General features: G+C 44.6%; 1 protein-coding gene across 2 annotated transcripts in view; it reads left to right on the forward strand.

The window, feature by feature from the left end:
- The window catches only part of C7H10orf71 (chromosome 7 C10orf71 homolog), a 67,015-nt gene extending 54,679 nt beyond the window's left edge, over positions 1–12,336 (forward strand). For both annotated transcript variants that reach the window (XM_090057857.1, XM_090057856.1), the window contains exons 2-3: positions 2,264–2,466; positions 6,173–12,336. In XM_090057857.1, coding sequence (XP_089913983.1) covers positions 6,349–10,950 — 4,602 coding nt within the window. In that variant the 5' untranslated portion in view covers positions 2,264–2,466; positions 6,173–6,348 and the 3' untranslated portion in view covers positions 10,951–12,336. The remainder of the gene's footprint in view (positions 1–2,263; positions 2,467–6,172) is intronic.
- The last annotated feature ends 3,489 nt before the right edge of the window (positions 12,337–15,825 follow it).

Consider the following 15,825-nt stretch of genomic DNA (forward strand, 5'->3'; position numbering starts at 1 on the left):
CCACCAGTTGTAAACAGTAAACCATCAACACAAACTCAAGCCCCTTGGCTGCAACGTAAATTCAAGCCATCTGGCTATAACTACATTCAAGCCTATCACAGGGTTTCTCCCTCTCACCCGTAACAACTGCTTGTGCATCCTGGCCTCTTCCTTTTCCTCACTCCAGCAGAGTTTCCACCCCTATAGCTACTGGCAGGGAACTGCCTCTCTGGCCTCAGCCTGGGATTATATATAGGTCAGGCCCTGCCCCCTTCCGGGACCCCCAGCAGTTGCCGCAGCCAGCACTTGTGCCTCTTTAATACTACTCTCGCTGCCCTGGTAACTAGCAGCTGGGCTTCCCACTCACTGCTAGGGCTCTCTCCCTAGCTGTTTCTGCTCTAAGGAGCAGGGCACCGGCATGCTCTGCGACACACCTCCCCTCTTTATAGGAGCAGAGTACCTGCTTGCTCTGCGACAGAGGAAGACCAGAGAAACCATAGGTCCTTTATGGAATGCAGAAGACAATTTAGTTACGGATGATGCAGAGAAAGCTAAAGTATTTAACGCCTTTTTTAGTCTTCACAAATAGGAGCAGCTATCAGATGATGAGTACTGTTGAAAGCAAAGATTTGGAAGGAGACAAACAACCTAGAGTGCTGGCAGAATAGGTTAGGATTACTTAAAGCAGCTAGAGACTTTTAAGTCAGCAGGGCCAAATGGGATGCACCTTAGGGTACTGAAGGATCTGGCTGAGGCTGTTTCAAAGCCACTAGCTATTCTCTTTGAGGACTTGTAGAGGTCAGATGAGGTCCCAGAAAAGGGTAAATGCAGTGCCCATCTTTAAGAAAGGGAAGAAGGAGGATCCAGGGATTTATAGATGAGCCAGTCTGACCTTGATGTGTGGAAAGATCATGGAGCAGGTTCTCAAGGAATCCATTGTGAAGCCCCTAGAGGAGAAAAAGGTGACCAGGAAAAATCAACATGGATTCACCAAGAGTAAGTCATGCCTGACCAATCCAGTTTCCTTCTATGATAATGTGACATGCTCACTTTATGCGGGGAGAGCAGTGATATACCTACTCACAGTAATGTGATATACCTTGGCTTTAGCCAGGCTTTCAACATTGTCTCCCATGACATTCAAGGAAACACAGATTAGATGAAAGTACTGTGAAGTGGATATATACTGGTTGGATCATTGTGCTCAACAAGGGGTGCATCTACATGTGTACATTTTACTGTGCAGTAACCAAAATTATTGCACAGTAACTAAAAATTACTGTGCAGTATGGGTGGCGTGTACTCATGCATGTCTATATGCACAAATAAAATGGCAATTTACGCTGACTTGGGCATAAATTTGATACCTGCATCATGCAGGTATCAAAATTTACACCCGATTTGTTACTGCACAGTAACATATGTGTAGATGCCTTACTGCACAGTAACACTGTGTGTATGGACTGATTTGGGACTAGCTTTAGTCCCAAGTTGGACCACATACAGCATTACCTGGGTTTGGTGCTGGTCAACATATTCTTTAATGATTTGTATGATGGGATTTATTGCACTCTTAACAAATTTATGGAAGATACCAAGTTGGGTGGAGTTGCAGACACGTTGGAGGGCAGGGCTGGGACATTGACTATGGAGGATTTTCCCAGTCTATTCAGGTTAGTCTATCAAGCTGCAGCAGGGGAAATTTAGATTGGAAATTAGGAGGCACTTTCTGACTTGTGTGTGGATAAGCATTTGAACAGACTACCTAGAGAAGCTGCAGGTCTCCATCCTTGGAAATTTTCAAGACCAGATTGGGCAGGCACTTGGCTGGGATGGTTTATTCAGGGATGATCTAGCCTTAAATCAGAGGGCTGGGCTAGATGACCTTGTAAGGTGTCTTCCAGCCCTACTCTCCTATGATCCTATGTTCATTTGCTATGCAAATGACCATCTTACATATGGAGCAGGATTGCAAACTGTGTGTAAATGTCTAAAATAGCAGTTATGCAGCTAGAAAACTGCCACTTGCATGCATGAATTGGAGCTGCATTCTGCTGTAAGAGTCTTTGCTAAGAGGCTAAGAAATCAGAACGAACAGGAATGGATTATTGTGGTACCAGAATAAGGGTGTAAACCTCTGCTGTATTAAGAAGAGTAGCAAAAGTTTGCAACTGGCTCCTCAATGGCTATTGCAATGTGAATGTATAAGCAAATGAATAAATACGGTCCACAAGCCATCATGCCTACTTCTGCTCACACAAATGACTTTGTTTTTGAATTGCAGGGCTTGCTTAAAGTAAAAAATGCTGAATGTTGAAAACATATTAGGACACCATTTCTACTGCATCTACTTCATTGAACTATTTTTAACTGCTCCCTAAGAATGGGCAGCAATGAGGACAAGGAAAAGTATGAGAGGAAATTCTAAATACACAGAGGACGAGTTAGACATCAGGCATGCACCTACAGTATCAACTCACATAACAGGTAAGAGGCTCTGCAAAGTGGGGATGGGATTTCATTTGTATTTTCTTTGTTGACAGTGATGGAGGAAATTCACCAAATATGAAAAATATCTTTATAGAAGGAAAAACAGAGTGACTATGTATTTGGTCTGATCCTGATCTTTTTCAGGACCAAATCTGGAGTAACTCTACTGAAGTTAATGGCTTTATACTGCTGAGAGAATAGAATTAGAGTTCTCTACAACCATGTTAGTTTGAGGAAAGATTGGCTGAGTCTTTTAGTTGCATCAGGAGAGTCAGAACCGTTTCATCTGATGAACAAACTAGATCTGAGTAACCCACTGGAAGAAGCCTGTCTCTTGAAATATCTCACATATTGACTAGCTCCAGGTTATTTTGAGGGCATTAACCAAAATATCACTTCTAGTAGTCTAGATATATAACGTTGAGTTGGGTCAAACTGAAATCCTGGATTTAAACACTACAAGAGATCAACTCTGAATCCAAACTTCATAGCTGGATCCATCTGATATAGGAAATAGCTGTGGATCCAAACTTTGAAACTTTGGCCCCTCAATAAATTATCCAGTGCAATTCTGTTAGGCTAGGTAGCTCAAGATTAGACTTAATACAGGGAACTAATTTTTGCTGTTGCCATAGACAGTGATTTATCAACTTTTCCTGCATTTTATACAATAGTCTGCTCAAACTATTGAATATATGTGAGAGAGAAAATCAGAATTAGCTCAGGGAGCTCAGTTCCTGCACTGGAGGCAAAGGAAGAGCTTCATCAGAGTCACCAGAGTCTAATATACTGAGAGCCCTGGTTTGTTTCCACAGGCTTGTGTAATAGAGGAAGGAGCCATTCAAATGTGCCCCTCAGTTTGCACATCCAATACATCCGTGCACTTTCTGACTGGATTACTAAGAATTGTTGCCTTCTGTTATCAAAACTTCTGGGAAATGAAAACAACTGTGGCTTCTCCTTCTCTTGTGGGTGTGAAGTAGTCCCCCTAGGCTAGCCTGCCTTCTGCTGGCTATGTTGGTACTAGCAGCCTCTTCAGTTTCAGTATATAGATTATACTATCTTCTGAATCCTCTGGCTCAAATATTTTACAACAATAGCATTTATTCCAAGCAAGTCTTCCTGTCACACAAGTGGATGGTCTGTTATCCAAATGGATACCTATTCTAGCACTTGATAATAGAACAGCACCTAGCAGTGTTAACAAAGAGCAGCAGCAACGCCCTGAAATCTGGCTCTTAAATCCATATTAAAGAATCAGAATAAATGATCAGAATATCAAATAATGCACTAAAGTGGAGAGAAATGGTTGGATGCTCAGCTCCTCTGAAAATCTAACTACAGAATGCACTGCATTCAAAAGCTTGTCTAAGTTTATCCCAACCATGCGGTTGGTCCAATAAAAGATACCACCAAATTCCTTGCCTCTTACTTTTTTAAAATGTATTTCAATGGATTTAGGAATTCAATTGTGTTTTCCAATTTTCTAACATATAGCATAAATGGATTTTTACTTAAGTCTTCCTTACACTGTTCCCACACTAGGAAAAGTATGTTTTTTACTATCTTTTAGCAAAAGCATGCTAACTAATGTGATAAAAGCCTGGTAACAACAAAGTGCCATATTTTATTTCACCTTTGTTCTCCCATGAGACACTTATATAGCCACAGAAGTACAGTTTTGGGCACTTACACAGCTTTTAGATTCTGTTTCCACTTGCGATAGAATGGGATTACCCAAGCACATGTGTTCCTGTCAGATTTTAAAACAAGAAGAAAGAAGGGTGAGCGCCAAGTTTTTTACCCTGGCCTGTGCTCCCTATGGGACATGAACTATCCCAGTGCTGTTTATTCATTTTATCTAATTAATATTAAATGCAAGATGCAGAAAAGCCTTTAAGGACAAGAGCAAATCCCCAGGGTCCCCTTTGTGCCAGGGCAATATCTACCTCATTTAGCCACTCTTTCTCCAGCTTGTTCTCTACCTGGCCTCTTATATGTCCCTTTCTTGGCTACCCAGTAGGCCCATTTCTGGAGGAGGAGTAGAGAGGAATCCAGGAAATGCTGTCCCATGGCCTGGTAGCTAGAACATTTTGCTGGGAAGTGGGAGATGCAAGTGGCCAGAATAGAGTCTGCTGCATGTGTCCTAAAAAGAAACACTGGGTGAGTGTAGTAGCTACCCAAGTGCAAATAAAATCCAAACTGTACGTAAGTGCCAGAAATTGCACTTGTGCCACAACACAAGTTTCACATACATAAAGATGAAACAGTATTTGGCACAAGGAATTTGTTCATTTCATATATTAGTGGGTCAAGAAAACACTCTAGACAAAGGTAGTTACCCTAAGTTAAAAACAGACATTGCACATGCGGACAGAAGTTACGTTTGTCGTGTGACTGGCCCCTTAAAAGTGCTCTATAGCCATGCCCTGGCAGAAGTACATGACTGCAGAGCACTTTAAAAGTACCCAATAATGGGACAAATTAACCCTCATTCAATGAGGGTTCAAATGAAGGCACTCCAAAGTAGAGCACCTTCATTAACTTCTGTTTGTCCCTGCCCCCAAGGCTGTCTTCAGGATGGGAGTGGGAGAAGAAAGTGGATGAAGCTCCATCCACGGTTTGCCCAGCCTGAGCTGAAGGGGGGTTGTGGATTGGAGCCCCACACCTTGGGGAGGCTCCAATCCACCTGCCCCACCCTCCCTTCCCTGCCTCCTACCCTGAAGACAGCACCAGAGTTGAGGGGTAGGGAGCAGGGCTAGGGGAGAGAGTCTGCAGACAGGCATCCTTTCTCCCCTAGGTTGGGTCCAAAGTGAAACTCAATTGTCTGCCCCCCTTCAACCAAACAGTGAACATCTGTTGGGTTGTAACTCACAGCACTTTCTGTGAAGTGCTATAAGTTACAGCAAGGACATCTGCACATCTGTCAGCACCTGTATTTCTCCAGGTTCAAGACCTTTTATTCTGGGATCCTACAGAAGGACAAGCCATTGTCCTACTTTAAGAATCTGTGACTATCTTAATTAACACTTTTTCCCAGGACATTTGTAGCTAATTCCAGTTAACTGGCATTCAAGCTGCATGTGTAAACAGTATCTCCCTTCTCTCCCCACCCCCACTTCAATGAGAGTGAACCCCAGCCCTCCCCTTCCCCCCACCCCCCAATGCCCCACAATCAGCCCTGGGATAAATCTGATGCCTCTTTTTATATTTATTCTTACTGTGCCAGCACCCATAAAAACTGCAACTCCCCTGTCCTCACTTGAATGTTACCACTAGTTAGCTGTCCTGTTTTAACTAACATTTAGTAAAAACAAACCTTTCTTCCTAGTGAAGTTAAGGATATGGTCTGTTTCTTTCTCCCATATAAAAGTTTAGGCCCCCATTCAGAAAAACATTTAAATATGTGTCTAAACATATGTTTAAACCTTATTGAGATCAATGGTCATAAGTACACAGTTAAGTATTTTCTTGAAGTAAAGCCACTGTTATTCCAATTGGCACTGTCCATTGATTGCATTGTTCACTGAGACCTACTTTAACTAATTGCCTAAAAACTGGTTTAATACTTGTTATTTGGTTCCTGGGCTTTTGATCAGATTAAATTAGGCACTAATTGGAAAAATTGGAAGATGCTGAAAATGTGTAGCAGAAGTACTGTATAGTATGATCACTTATATATTTGTGTCTGTTCATTTTGCAGACAAGAAAGTTTCAGTCTGTGATTCTGTAAGGTGAATGAATGTAAAGCAACACCTCTTGGAAGAAGAACTTGATGACAACAAGAGACAAACAGTTGGGAACATCCAACGGAATTGTCTATCTGTTCAACGTACAAAATTAATGCTTCAGATAATTTATTCATGACTCAAAAAAACAATGCAAGGAAATAAAAAACACACGGAGGGGCATAGTGACTCCTCTAGTATTGGGAGTCTCTTGGATGATACAGACAGAGAGGTGTGCAGCCTCACAGACCGAGCCTTCAAGAGTTTGTGTGTGGCAGAGCTTGATGCTTCATACAATGAATCATCTCTCATCACATCTCCTAGCATCACCAACCAGTTCTCAAGTAAATTTCACCAAGCAACACTAAACCATGCCATCAAAAAAAGCAACCTCTGCAGTAAGTTCACATCCAAAGCCAATGAGCATGCAGTATGGGCTTCCACATTCCAGCAGTTACCAAAATGTATTCAAGAAGAGAAGAAGGTTGCTAAAAATAGCACCCCAAGCATGGTAAAGAAAAATCTGAATTTACAAGCTTCTGGGCTGAGGAACAATAAACCTGTTTCAAAGGTGTCATCTTTAATAAAGACATTTGATAAGGCTGAAAACCGAGGTTCAGAAAGTGCATTGCTAGCAGTCAGACAGCCAGTTAAAAATCTCTCTCAAAAATGTAAAGTAAATCAGGGGAATGATTTGGCTTTCTGGGATGATAAAACAGTTTTCAACTTTCAGAAGGGACTTTCTGAATTTTCTGGTGCACATCAAGAGAACTACTGGCTCAGTGGTAAGCGTGAGTTACAGAAAATGCATAACAAAATGGACTTGGATTTGGGTGATCCTGATGGTTATCACCCTTCATTGATGGAGGCTTCACACAGATCTAAGTTGAATCTCTCCAGCTCTTCTAGAAGGACTGTTAAAAACACAAGTGTGAAAGCTACTGAGTCAGCAAAAAAAGGAAACTTTCTTCACAGTGAAAACAGTGCTTTTGAATCATGGAAGGCCCATCATAAAAAACTGACTGAAAAGGAGGAAGTAGCAGATATTATACCAAAAAGAGAGGGTCTTGGCCACATTGAGGAAATACCACTGATTAAAGGATCCCCTGCACCTGAGCACAACTTACTGCCAAGCAAAGACAGAGTTGTGAGAATTCAGGAGAAAGATTTCCTAATGGATCTATCTTCACCGGCATCTGAATTCACTGTATCCATTTCACCAGTATCTCTACACCAGGGCAATGTCCCATCATTACCTGTACCCCAGGTCCCTGTTCCTCTAGAAGCTGATTTTCAAGTTCCTGTGATGACAGCCCCTGTACCTAAGGTGCTTGTTTCATCTGCACCTGTATCCCAAGCCCCTCCTCTTCCAGCATCCATGTCCCAGGCTCCCACTCCACCCCTATCTGTGTCCCAAGCCCTTCCTCTTCCCATGTCCCAGGCCCACACTTCACCCTCATCAGCGCCACAAGTCACTTTCATTCAGGAGAAGGCCAACCCTGAACTGGATATTTGTCCACCATGGAGGAAGAAGCGGGCTACCAGAGGGGCAGTAGAGAAGAAACAGATATTAAATGAGCAGTTAAAGCCCAACAATGAAGAATCCTCTTTGCATAAAAAGCCAGGTACTGCAATGGCTGACACAAAAGCAGAAGAAAAGCAGGTAAATTCACCTGATTCTATTAACCCTTCTTTTAACATAACAAAACTTTTAACACCGATCATACCAACAAAGCAAGAGTCAGAGGCATTAGAAAATCAGCCAATGTTTATCACACCACTCATAACTGATTTTGCTGCAGCAAGAGAGCAGGAGGGAACTGGATTTAATGATTATCGTTCTCGAGATAATTACAAATCCAAAGCATCAGGTTTATTATTCAACTTGAAGGATGTTCGAAAACGTGTTAAAAGCACTTATAGTCCATCTCCTCTCCTAAGAGCCCTTGACGAGAAAAATAAAACTAAAGAAAATATAAAACAAAAGACTGTAAAAATGAATGCCGAACTTTCTCCTTTGCTAGAAGAAAGTAACAAAAAGATTTTAGAGAAGGATGATTTAAGTTGTAGACTTCCTGTACCATCTAATACAGGTTATGAAAGGCACAATAAAATCAATTTAAATGAATACGTCACAGATAATTACCTGACTTTAAGTTCTCCAGAGGCAATAGCAGATCCTTTGCTTCACAAAAAAGAAGACAGTTTTCAACAGGATGACTCAAAAAACAAAGACCTAGTTAAAGAGACTGAGAATAATGAAAATGTCCCCACGTTGAGCCACCTACCAAATGGGCCAGGGTTAGGGGAGAGACTGTGCAATTCTCTACTGAAACCCAACAGTAGAGACAACGTAGATTCAAAAGTTTCACCACAAATACAAATCCAGTCTTCCAGTTTACAAGGTCTTCAAAGTGAAAAGGAGTCTGAAAACAAGAATGTAACATTTGACTCCAGAACAGCCCCGAACCATCTTTCGCCAGCAGAAGATGTTCCTTACAGTGACAATCAAACCAGCACAGCAGCAACTGGCAATGAAAATAAAGGCAAAGCGAGCACTAGTTCTTCTGAGCAATCTTTTGTGTCAACAGTGGAACAACCAGTTCAGGAGGAGTCTTTTTCATTAATTCAGCTGTTTCGGAAGGCATGCCTTCAAGAGAGCCAGAGGAATATGAGTGAAACCAATGCAGCTGATGAGCAAATTAAAAGAGAGAAAGAGAAAGTAGTAGGAAAGGATGAATTACAATATTATGCTTTTATCAATTCTGAAGTTAACGCAGAAGAGAGGAGTGAAGGAAAGGTAGCTTGTAATGAAAGTGAAAGCATGATGAAAGAGGGATCGATGAGAGAGAAAAGGGAAGAGGCCAGTGGTATGGACTCTGCACCAGAAAGCAAAAAGGATGCTTCCAGCCCCAAATCAGATGAATCGCTAACATCACCTTCCAACCAGACCAAACCCAACCTGTTTCTGATTAAAGACAACACATTTAAGTCATCCCCTGTGATAAAGGCAGTCAAACTGCCACTGCTTAGGTCCTTGTCCTTAGAAGATACAGTGAGTAGTAGTTACAAGGAAATGGAAAATAGATTTGCACAAGCAGATAATGAGAAGCATGTCAAAGATGCACTTAGATTTCATGAGGTTGACTGGTCCATGTCAAGAAACACAAGGCACCAGAATACAGGAAAAACTGCAATAAGCAGAAACAGCAGTGCCAGTGAATTTAGATCACTTTCAGCAGGCATGAGCTTTCAAGGTGAAGATGATGCCAAGCTGATACAGCAGCCCAGCCTTTCAGAAGACGTAGACAGTATTTCGTTAAGGGAGTGGAAGGAAGAGGATGAAAATACTAGCCCGCCTCATGCTTTATTAAATAAAGTAGGAAAAATTCATGAGGGGAACATTCAGAGAGACAAAGAGAAACCCAAGATGGGCAAGAAGAAGCAGAGTTTGACACAGTCAAAACTAGGAGACAGCCAGGCACAACATAGGCCAGGCTCTCCATCAGAAGAGAAGACGCATTATTTTAAGAACCATCTTCCGTCTGACCGTAGAGGTGGGTCTTGTGCAAAACAGATAATCACCAGAGAAAGTTCTCCTGCATCAAGCTCTATGTTAGAGGTCCACACTTGTTCTCCTGTACACAATGAAACTTCACCAGACATCATACACTTGGAGGGAACACCTGTATTGCTGGATGATTTTGCTAGTTCTGTTGTGACGAGCCCAAAGTCAGACAGCGCTAAGTACTCTGTTTCAAGCACGCTGTTAGAGAAACCTGCAAGTTCCAGTGTCAGAAGTACAGAGGACACTCAAAGTAGAATTTTTAATGTGGTAACAAAACACAAAGATGATATTTCTGCAGAGGAGATACTTGCTTCGACCAAAAGAAGTCTGCTTGCTGAGGACCCCAACTATTGTACAGCAACAAATGAGAGATCGCGGTTCATGGGCTGTATGGAGAAAACAGCTGGCAAGCCACCTGCTGTGCCACCAAAAACTGAAAAGGCTCTGAGACGAGCAAAAAAGCTGGCTAGCAGGAGGAAGAAAATAGAGGATCAGCAGAAGAAACTTCACACGGACACTCTTGTGAGAGAGCCATCCCATGCCGGACAGATTTCATTGTCCCCCTTACCCATGATCTGTTCTCTGCCCTCTCCTGTCCCCCACTCAACTCTTACTGCTTCAGATTCTCGGATGACACGGTTCAGAGGGGCCCCATCAGTAAGCCCCACACCCTCTTTGCCTACACCTCAACGTAAACTCCTTCAGGACCCTGAATCAGGGCAGTACTATGTTTTTGATTTACCAGCTGAACTTCGTTTAAAGACCTTTTATGATCCAGAAACTGGCAACTACATCCAAGTATCGATCTCTGCCTCCGAAAGGAATTTCTGCCAAACACCCTCTTCAGAAATGTTGAATTCTCCTCCTGAACTGTGTCCTAGAGTGCTACCTTTGCAAGTTTCATCAGTGGTAGCCCTAAGATCTCCTTCCCAGCTCTCTGCACCTGCATGGCTAATGCAGGAAGAACCAAGAGCACCGGCAGAACCAGCTGAAGACTGGCAACAAGACTGCCACTATGCTGAATCTCTAGAGAATCAGCCATATATTGAACCTGTTTCTGAGTCTCACAGTCATGATACCGATGAAACTCAGATTAGTTTGGAAAGGGACATGAATCGAACCACAAACATGGAGATCATTTCAATCAACGATATAGATGATTTTGCTGTTGAAGAAATTTCTTGAGAACTAAAATTGCAACATTATTTTAAAGATACACACACGCACATTGGGACAGACACAGGCACACACCAGTCTGATGATTGTAAACACTAAAGATTTGAATCTCATTCCTGATTTGGGTGAGAAGGAAAATAAAAGCCATGCCATCTTGAAAGAGGTGGTCACTGAAGAAATTGACTGCTAGGGTAAACTACAAATTACCTGCAAGATAAAGGACAATGCTGAGAAACATAATCTGTCGGTATGAAGTCAATTGCTGCTGCTTCTGCTGCTGCTACAAGGGTGATAAAGATTGCCAAGGTGAACATTTCTCTTGCACAGGGATGGTGCTGGGGGAGAGGCTGGGGGGCTATAGCCACCCCAACATTCACCTTAGCTCCCCTGTAGCCACCTCTCCCAGCGCCACCCCAGCCCCACCTCCCCCCGGGCCACCAGTTACTGCCCTGCACAGCTGAGCTCACCCCACACACACCTGCAGAAGCTCACCGCCTCACCCCAGCCTGCTCAGCCTGCCCTCCCCCCGCAGGGAAGAGGCTGGTGCTGCCCCTGGTCCTGCATGATACATGATAGAGCATAAAAGACCTGTGACTATAATAGATGGCATCTTAATTTAAGATTCCTCATTGTGTCTGTCTTGGAACCACGCTTACAGAGAGAAAATATATGATTATGTATGTGAGAGATACCAGACTGAGATTGACTTATTTGCATATGCTGGCAAACCAGACTTCAGTGTGTGTATTATTGTATACTGGCTATACAATACAGCCCCTGCCTTGAAAGCAAAGCAAATATTGGAATGTAAATGCAGCAGCTCTAGTCCCCTGATATACTTGTGCAGTACCCAGTACAGTACTGCTAAAGTTTTAAGTTTGCTGAGAACTTCTGTATAGTCATCCCCAGCATTAGAGATTTATTTATAAAGCAACACTAAACCTTCACTGTAGTTTGAAGTGTGGCCTGGAAATACTCTTCCAAGGAATGACTTTGAATGACATTCAGTTGCAGTATTTTTATTAGGATGGAAAGATTTCTGAACATTATATTTTAGATACTTTTCTTTTTTTTGTCAAGCTCTAGTGAAACACAAAGCTGACTTTTAACAGGCAAAAAAGAAAAAAAAAGTCTCAGTTCTCCCTTATTTTGGAATGGTCCATTCTGTGGTTTGAAAAAAATATATAAAAACCCACCAAAAATAGTAAGAAGAAAATGGATTTTAGTTATCACTTTTTTTTTTTGAAAGATCTGTATCAAATTTGAACCACCTTTGCCTAGTGCTCCATCTTATCTTCATGCACCTTGCCAGAAAGCTGCAGAAGAAGTCCATGGTGACAAGATGGTATAAATACAAAACAGTATGTCTGCTTATAAATATATGTATTTGGTGCATTGGCTTCTTTTATTCCTCTTCTTTTACTTATTATTTTCATTTTGTCCTCCGCAAAGAAAGCGTAAATGTAAAAAATCTAGGAAAGAAAAGTACTCAGGCTGTGGTTGTGGTTCTCCTCTTCCCACTAGCATAACTGGGGGTGGGCAAGCAGGATACTTGCCCCAGGTGTTGATTTAGAGGGGGTAGAATTTAGATGGAGGAGCCAGTGTGTCAGTGGTGGCAGTAGCAAAAGCCATCAGCACGCAGGGAGACTGTATGGCAGTGGCAACATGCAGGGTCATTGAGTTTCCAGTCAGATGCTCTCCTGCTCAGCACAATCTCCCCCACCTCCCCTCAACAAATTTGCTACTTAGTACACCTCTGCCTCATCCATCATTTTTTCTCTAAGGGCACATACAGATATTACACTTAGATCAGTCTGAGTGAATATAGATCGATCTAAACCTGTAACCGTACAGAAGCTGGATGCATATAGACCAGTCTAAAATGATGCAAACAGTCTAAGCCCTGGTGCAAGGTACACTCAGTTCAGATTAGACAGATGGATCAAACTTCTGTACTTAGTGAGTCAAGTTAGATCAGTAACCTACAGCATCCTACCGTGCCTTGTAGCTTCTCACAGGCAGGGACACTAGCAGTTGGTCCAGGGCTGCTCCTGGGCTCTCCCATCACCAAGCAAGTACAGCCCCTGTCCTCAGCCCTGCCTCATGCCTCCAACCATCTGTCAGCTGCAGGCAGGCAGCGGGGGGAAGGAAGGCATCTGTATCCCTGCATGAGCCCCAGGACCTGGGTACCTGAGTCTCTGGGCCATACCTCTTCACCCCCAACACACTGTCATGAAGCACCCGACAATGTAATGCGAACCCAATACAGAGCCTGGGAGAACCCCCACACTCAGGCATGCCCCCATGGACCTTGACCCTGGCACCCACACACCACCTCTCAGAGGCCAGAGCCAGGCGCCCTGCAACCAGGCCCCAGCATAGAGACCACCCCCGCTTGACCAGGAGCTGGTGTGGATGGCCTGCATCTGGTGTGTTGGAAGTGGGGGGAGGGGGCAGTACATCAGCACTGGATCTGCATGGAAGCAACCCTGTGACCTTGGTGGCTCAGTCACTTCTGGCAGTTACCTGAGCCATGTGAACCTGGGTTTTTTGGCCAACAGCTACAGGATCCTGAAGTACTAGGGGTGTGGAGGGAAGGCACTGAGCATCCAAGATGGGGCAAGCAGGCAGACACCCCTGGAAACTTCAGCATCAAGTGGGCTGTGACCAGCTGTCTCAGTGTTGCAGGTAGAGGACATTGGAAATTTCTAGGCTGGGGTATGGGGTGTTACCAGAATCACAGGGCATCTGTTGGAAGCCCCTGGAAAATTTGAGGTCATGGTGGGGTGGCCTGGCCAGTGGAGCTCTGGTTACTCAAGCAGGGGCCACACCCAGCTAGACTGCGGGAGAGCCATGCACCAGGACCCACACCTACATGCACACATCATTCTTACCATCCATATACCTTTCTGTCCATCCATCCACCCCCTCACAGACAGACCCTCCAAGACCCTGTGGACCATGGAAGAACCTGTCTTGTCCTACTTTGCTATCCAATACGTTGCACAACTGGAACTATTGGGAGATAAGGGATCCCAATGACATCTGGAGTAAGGAGGAGGCCCAACACCAGCTGCACTGCACAAAGGGCACCTCAACATGGATGTGTTCCATTGCATTGCCCAACAGCCACAAGCATGGGGCCAGAACAGAGACTGGGTGCAGTGCCAGGCCAAGACAAAATGGATGATCTCATTCAAGTGCATGCATGACATCAACAAAAAGTCCAGGGGCAGGAGGCAGAGCATGCCATTCTATGAGCAGCTGTTCTGCTTCTTCACCATGGACAAGGCCATCACCACCCCACACACTGATGGCACCACCAGGGGATATGAGGAGGCACTGGCAGGGACTCCACCAGAAGAAGATATGCAGGAAGTCCCCAGGACAATGGAACCATTGGGTGCCCAGAAACATGTCCCCAGGGCCCACAGGGCACAAGGCCTGGCTTGATGGTGCTGGTCATTGCAGGATCTGAGATCAGAGCTGCACCTGCAGCTGGACCTGAGCTGTCTTGATATCTTCTTAGGCAATGTTGAGAGCGTGGAGCATGATGCACCAGAGCAGGGGGAAAGCTCCAGTACCACAGATGTCACCACCAAGGACCTGGACTGCAAGCCTATACCCTCCACTTCACAAGAGCAGCCCACCCCCCGGTCCTTGACCCCACAGACTGCAGCCAAGCACATTGCCCCTAGGATACCATTCCTGACAACTGCCAGAGCTGTTCCATTCCCACTCTTCTGACATCTTCTCGCTGCCCTCCTTCTAGATGCACAGAGTGTCTTCCAGCTTCCCCAACTACTAGTATAGTGGCTGCTGCTACAGCTTGACCCACAGCACCCACATCCAGCCCTCCCCCAACTTCTGGAGAAGACTTTGGCAATGACTGAAGACATTGTGCTGCCTGGGATGGTACAGCTCTACCCCACTCCATGCAGCCGTAATGGGGACCCAGGCACTGGGCGGGGGGGAAGAATGTGAAGCCCCTGGTGGGAAGGATGGGGAAGTGGAGTAGGTGGGCCATGCCCACAGCTAGAGGCTTTAGGCTGTTGGATATTAACATGTCACTACCTGCCTAGCTCCACTGGCATTACCAGGAGTGGTCAGTCTCTGCCCACTCCAGGGATAGTCCAAGTCCCTATGGGACCCCTCTGATGGAGTAGAGTAGGTGCCTGCCACATTTCCTGGAGAGGGATGCAGGCCCTCCCTCCTCAGCAACTTGTCCCAGCACCACTGCAGGGCCTGCTGCCCACCTGGGACCCGAGTGTGCTGTGCTGAGTGGGGATCAGTCATGTGTCTCTAGCCTCCCTGTGCCATGCATGCATAACATGCCATGTCTAGCCTGCGTGCCAAGCCTCTTCTGCCCAAATTTCATGAAAGATCTCCCCCTCATCTCACAGATGTTGTGGAGGATGCATGTGACAATGATGAGACGTGGCAGATTCTCCTCCTCCACCTTAAGGTGCATACTGAGAGCCTGCTAGCCTGGCTTGAGGCAGCTGAAGGTGCACTCCACAGTGATGTGGCACCTTCTGCAGGCAATAGTTGAAGTTCTCCTTTCAGAAGTCTAGCTACCCTCTGTAGGGCTTTATGAGCCAGGACATGCAGGAGTAAACCAGGTCCCCATTGATGAGAGGAAGCATGATGGTGGTGATAATGACACATTCCTGGAGTCCCCAGTGTGTTATTTGTTTTATTTCCATTGAAAATTTTCAGGAAAATACAAAAACAAGCAGTGGGGTCCCCCAAGGCTCTGTCCTTGGACCCATATTGTTCAACATCTTTATTAATGATGTGGACATTGGAGTCAGGAGCAGACTGGCCAAGTTCGCCGATGACACCAAACTTTGGGGCAAAGCATCCACACCAGAAGACAGGCAG

This window comes from Crocodylus siamensis, chromosome 7, assembly GCF_052110815.1.
Source record: "Crocodylus siamensis isolate JL-2025a chromosome 7, ASM5211081v1, whole genome shotgun sequence".
Lineage (NCBI taxonomy): Eukaryota > Metazoa > Chordata > Crocodylia > Crocodylidae > Crocodylus > Crocodylus siamensis.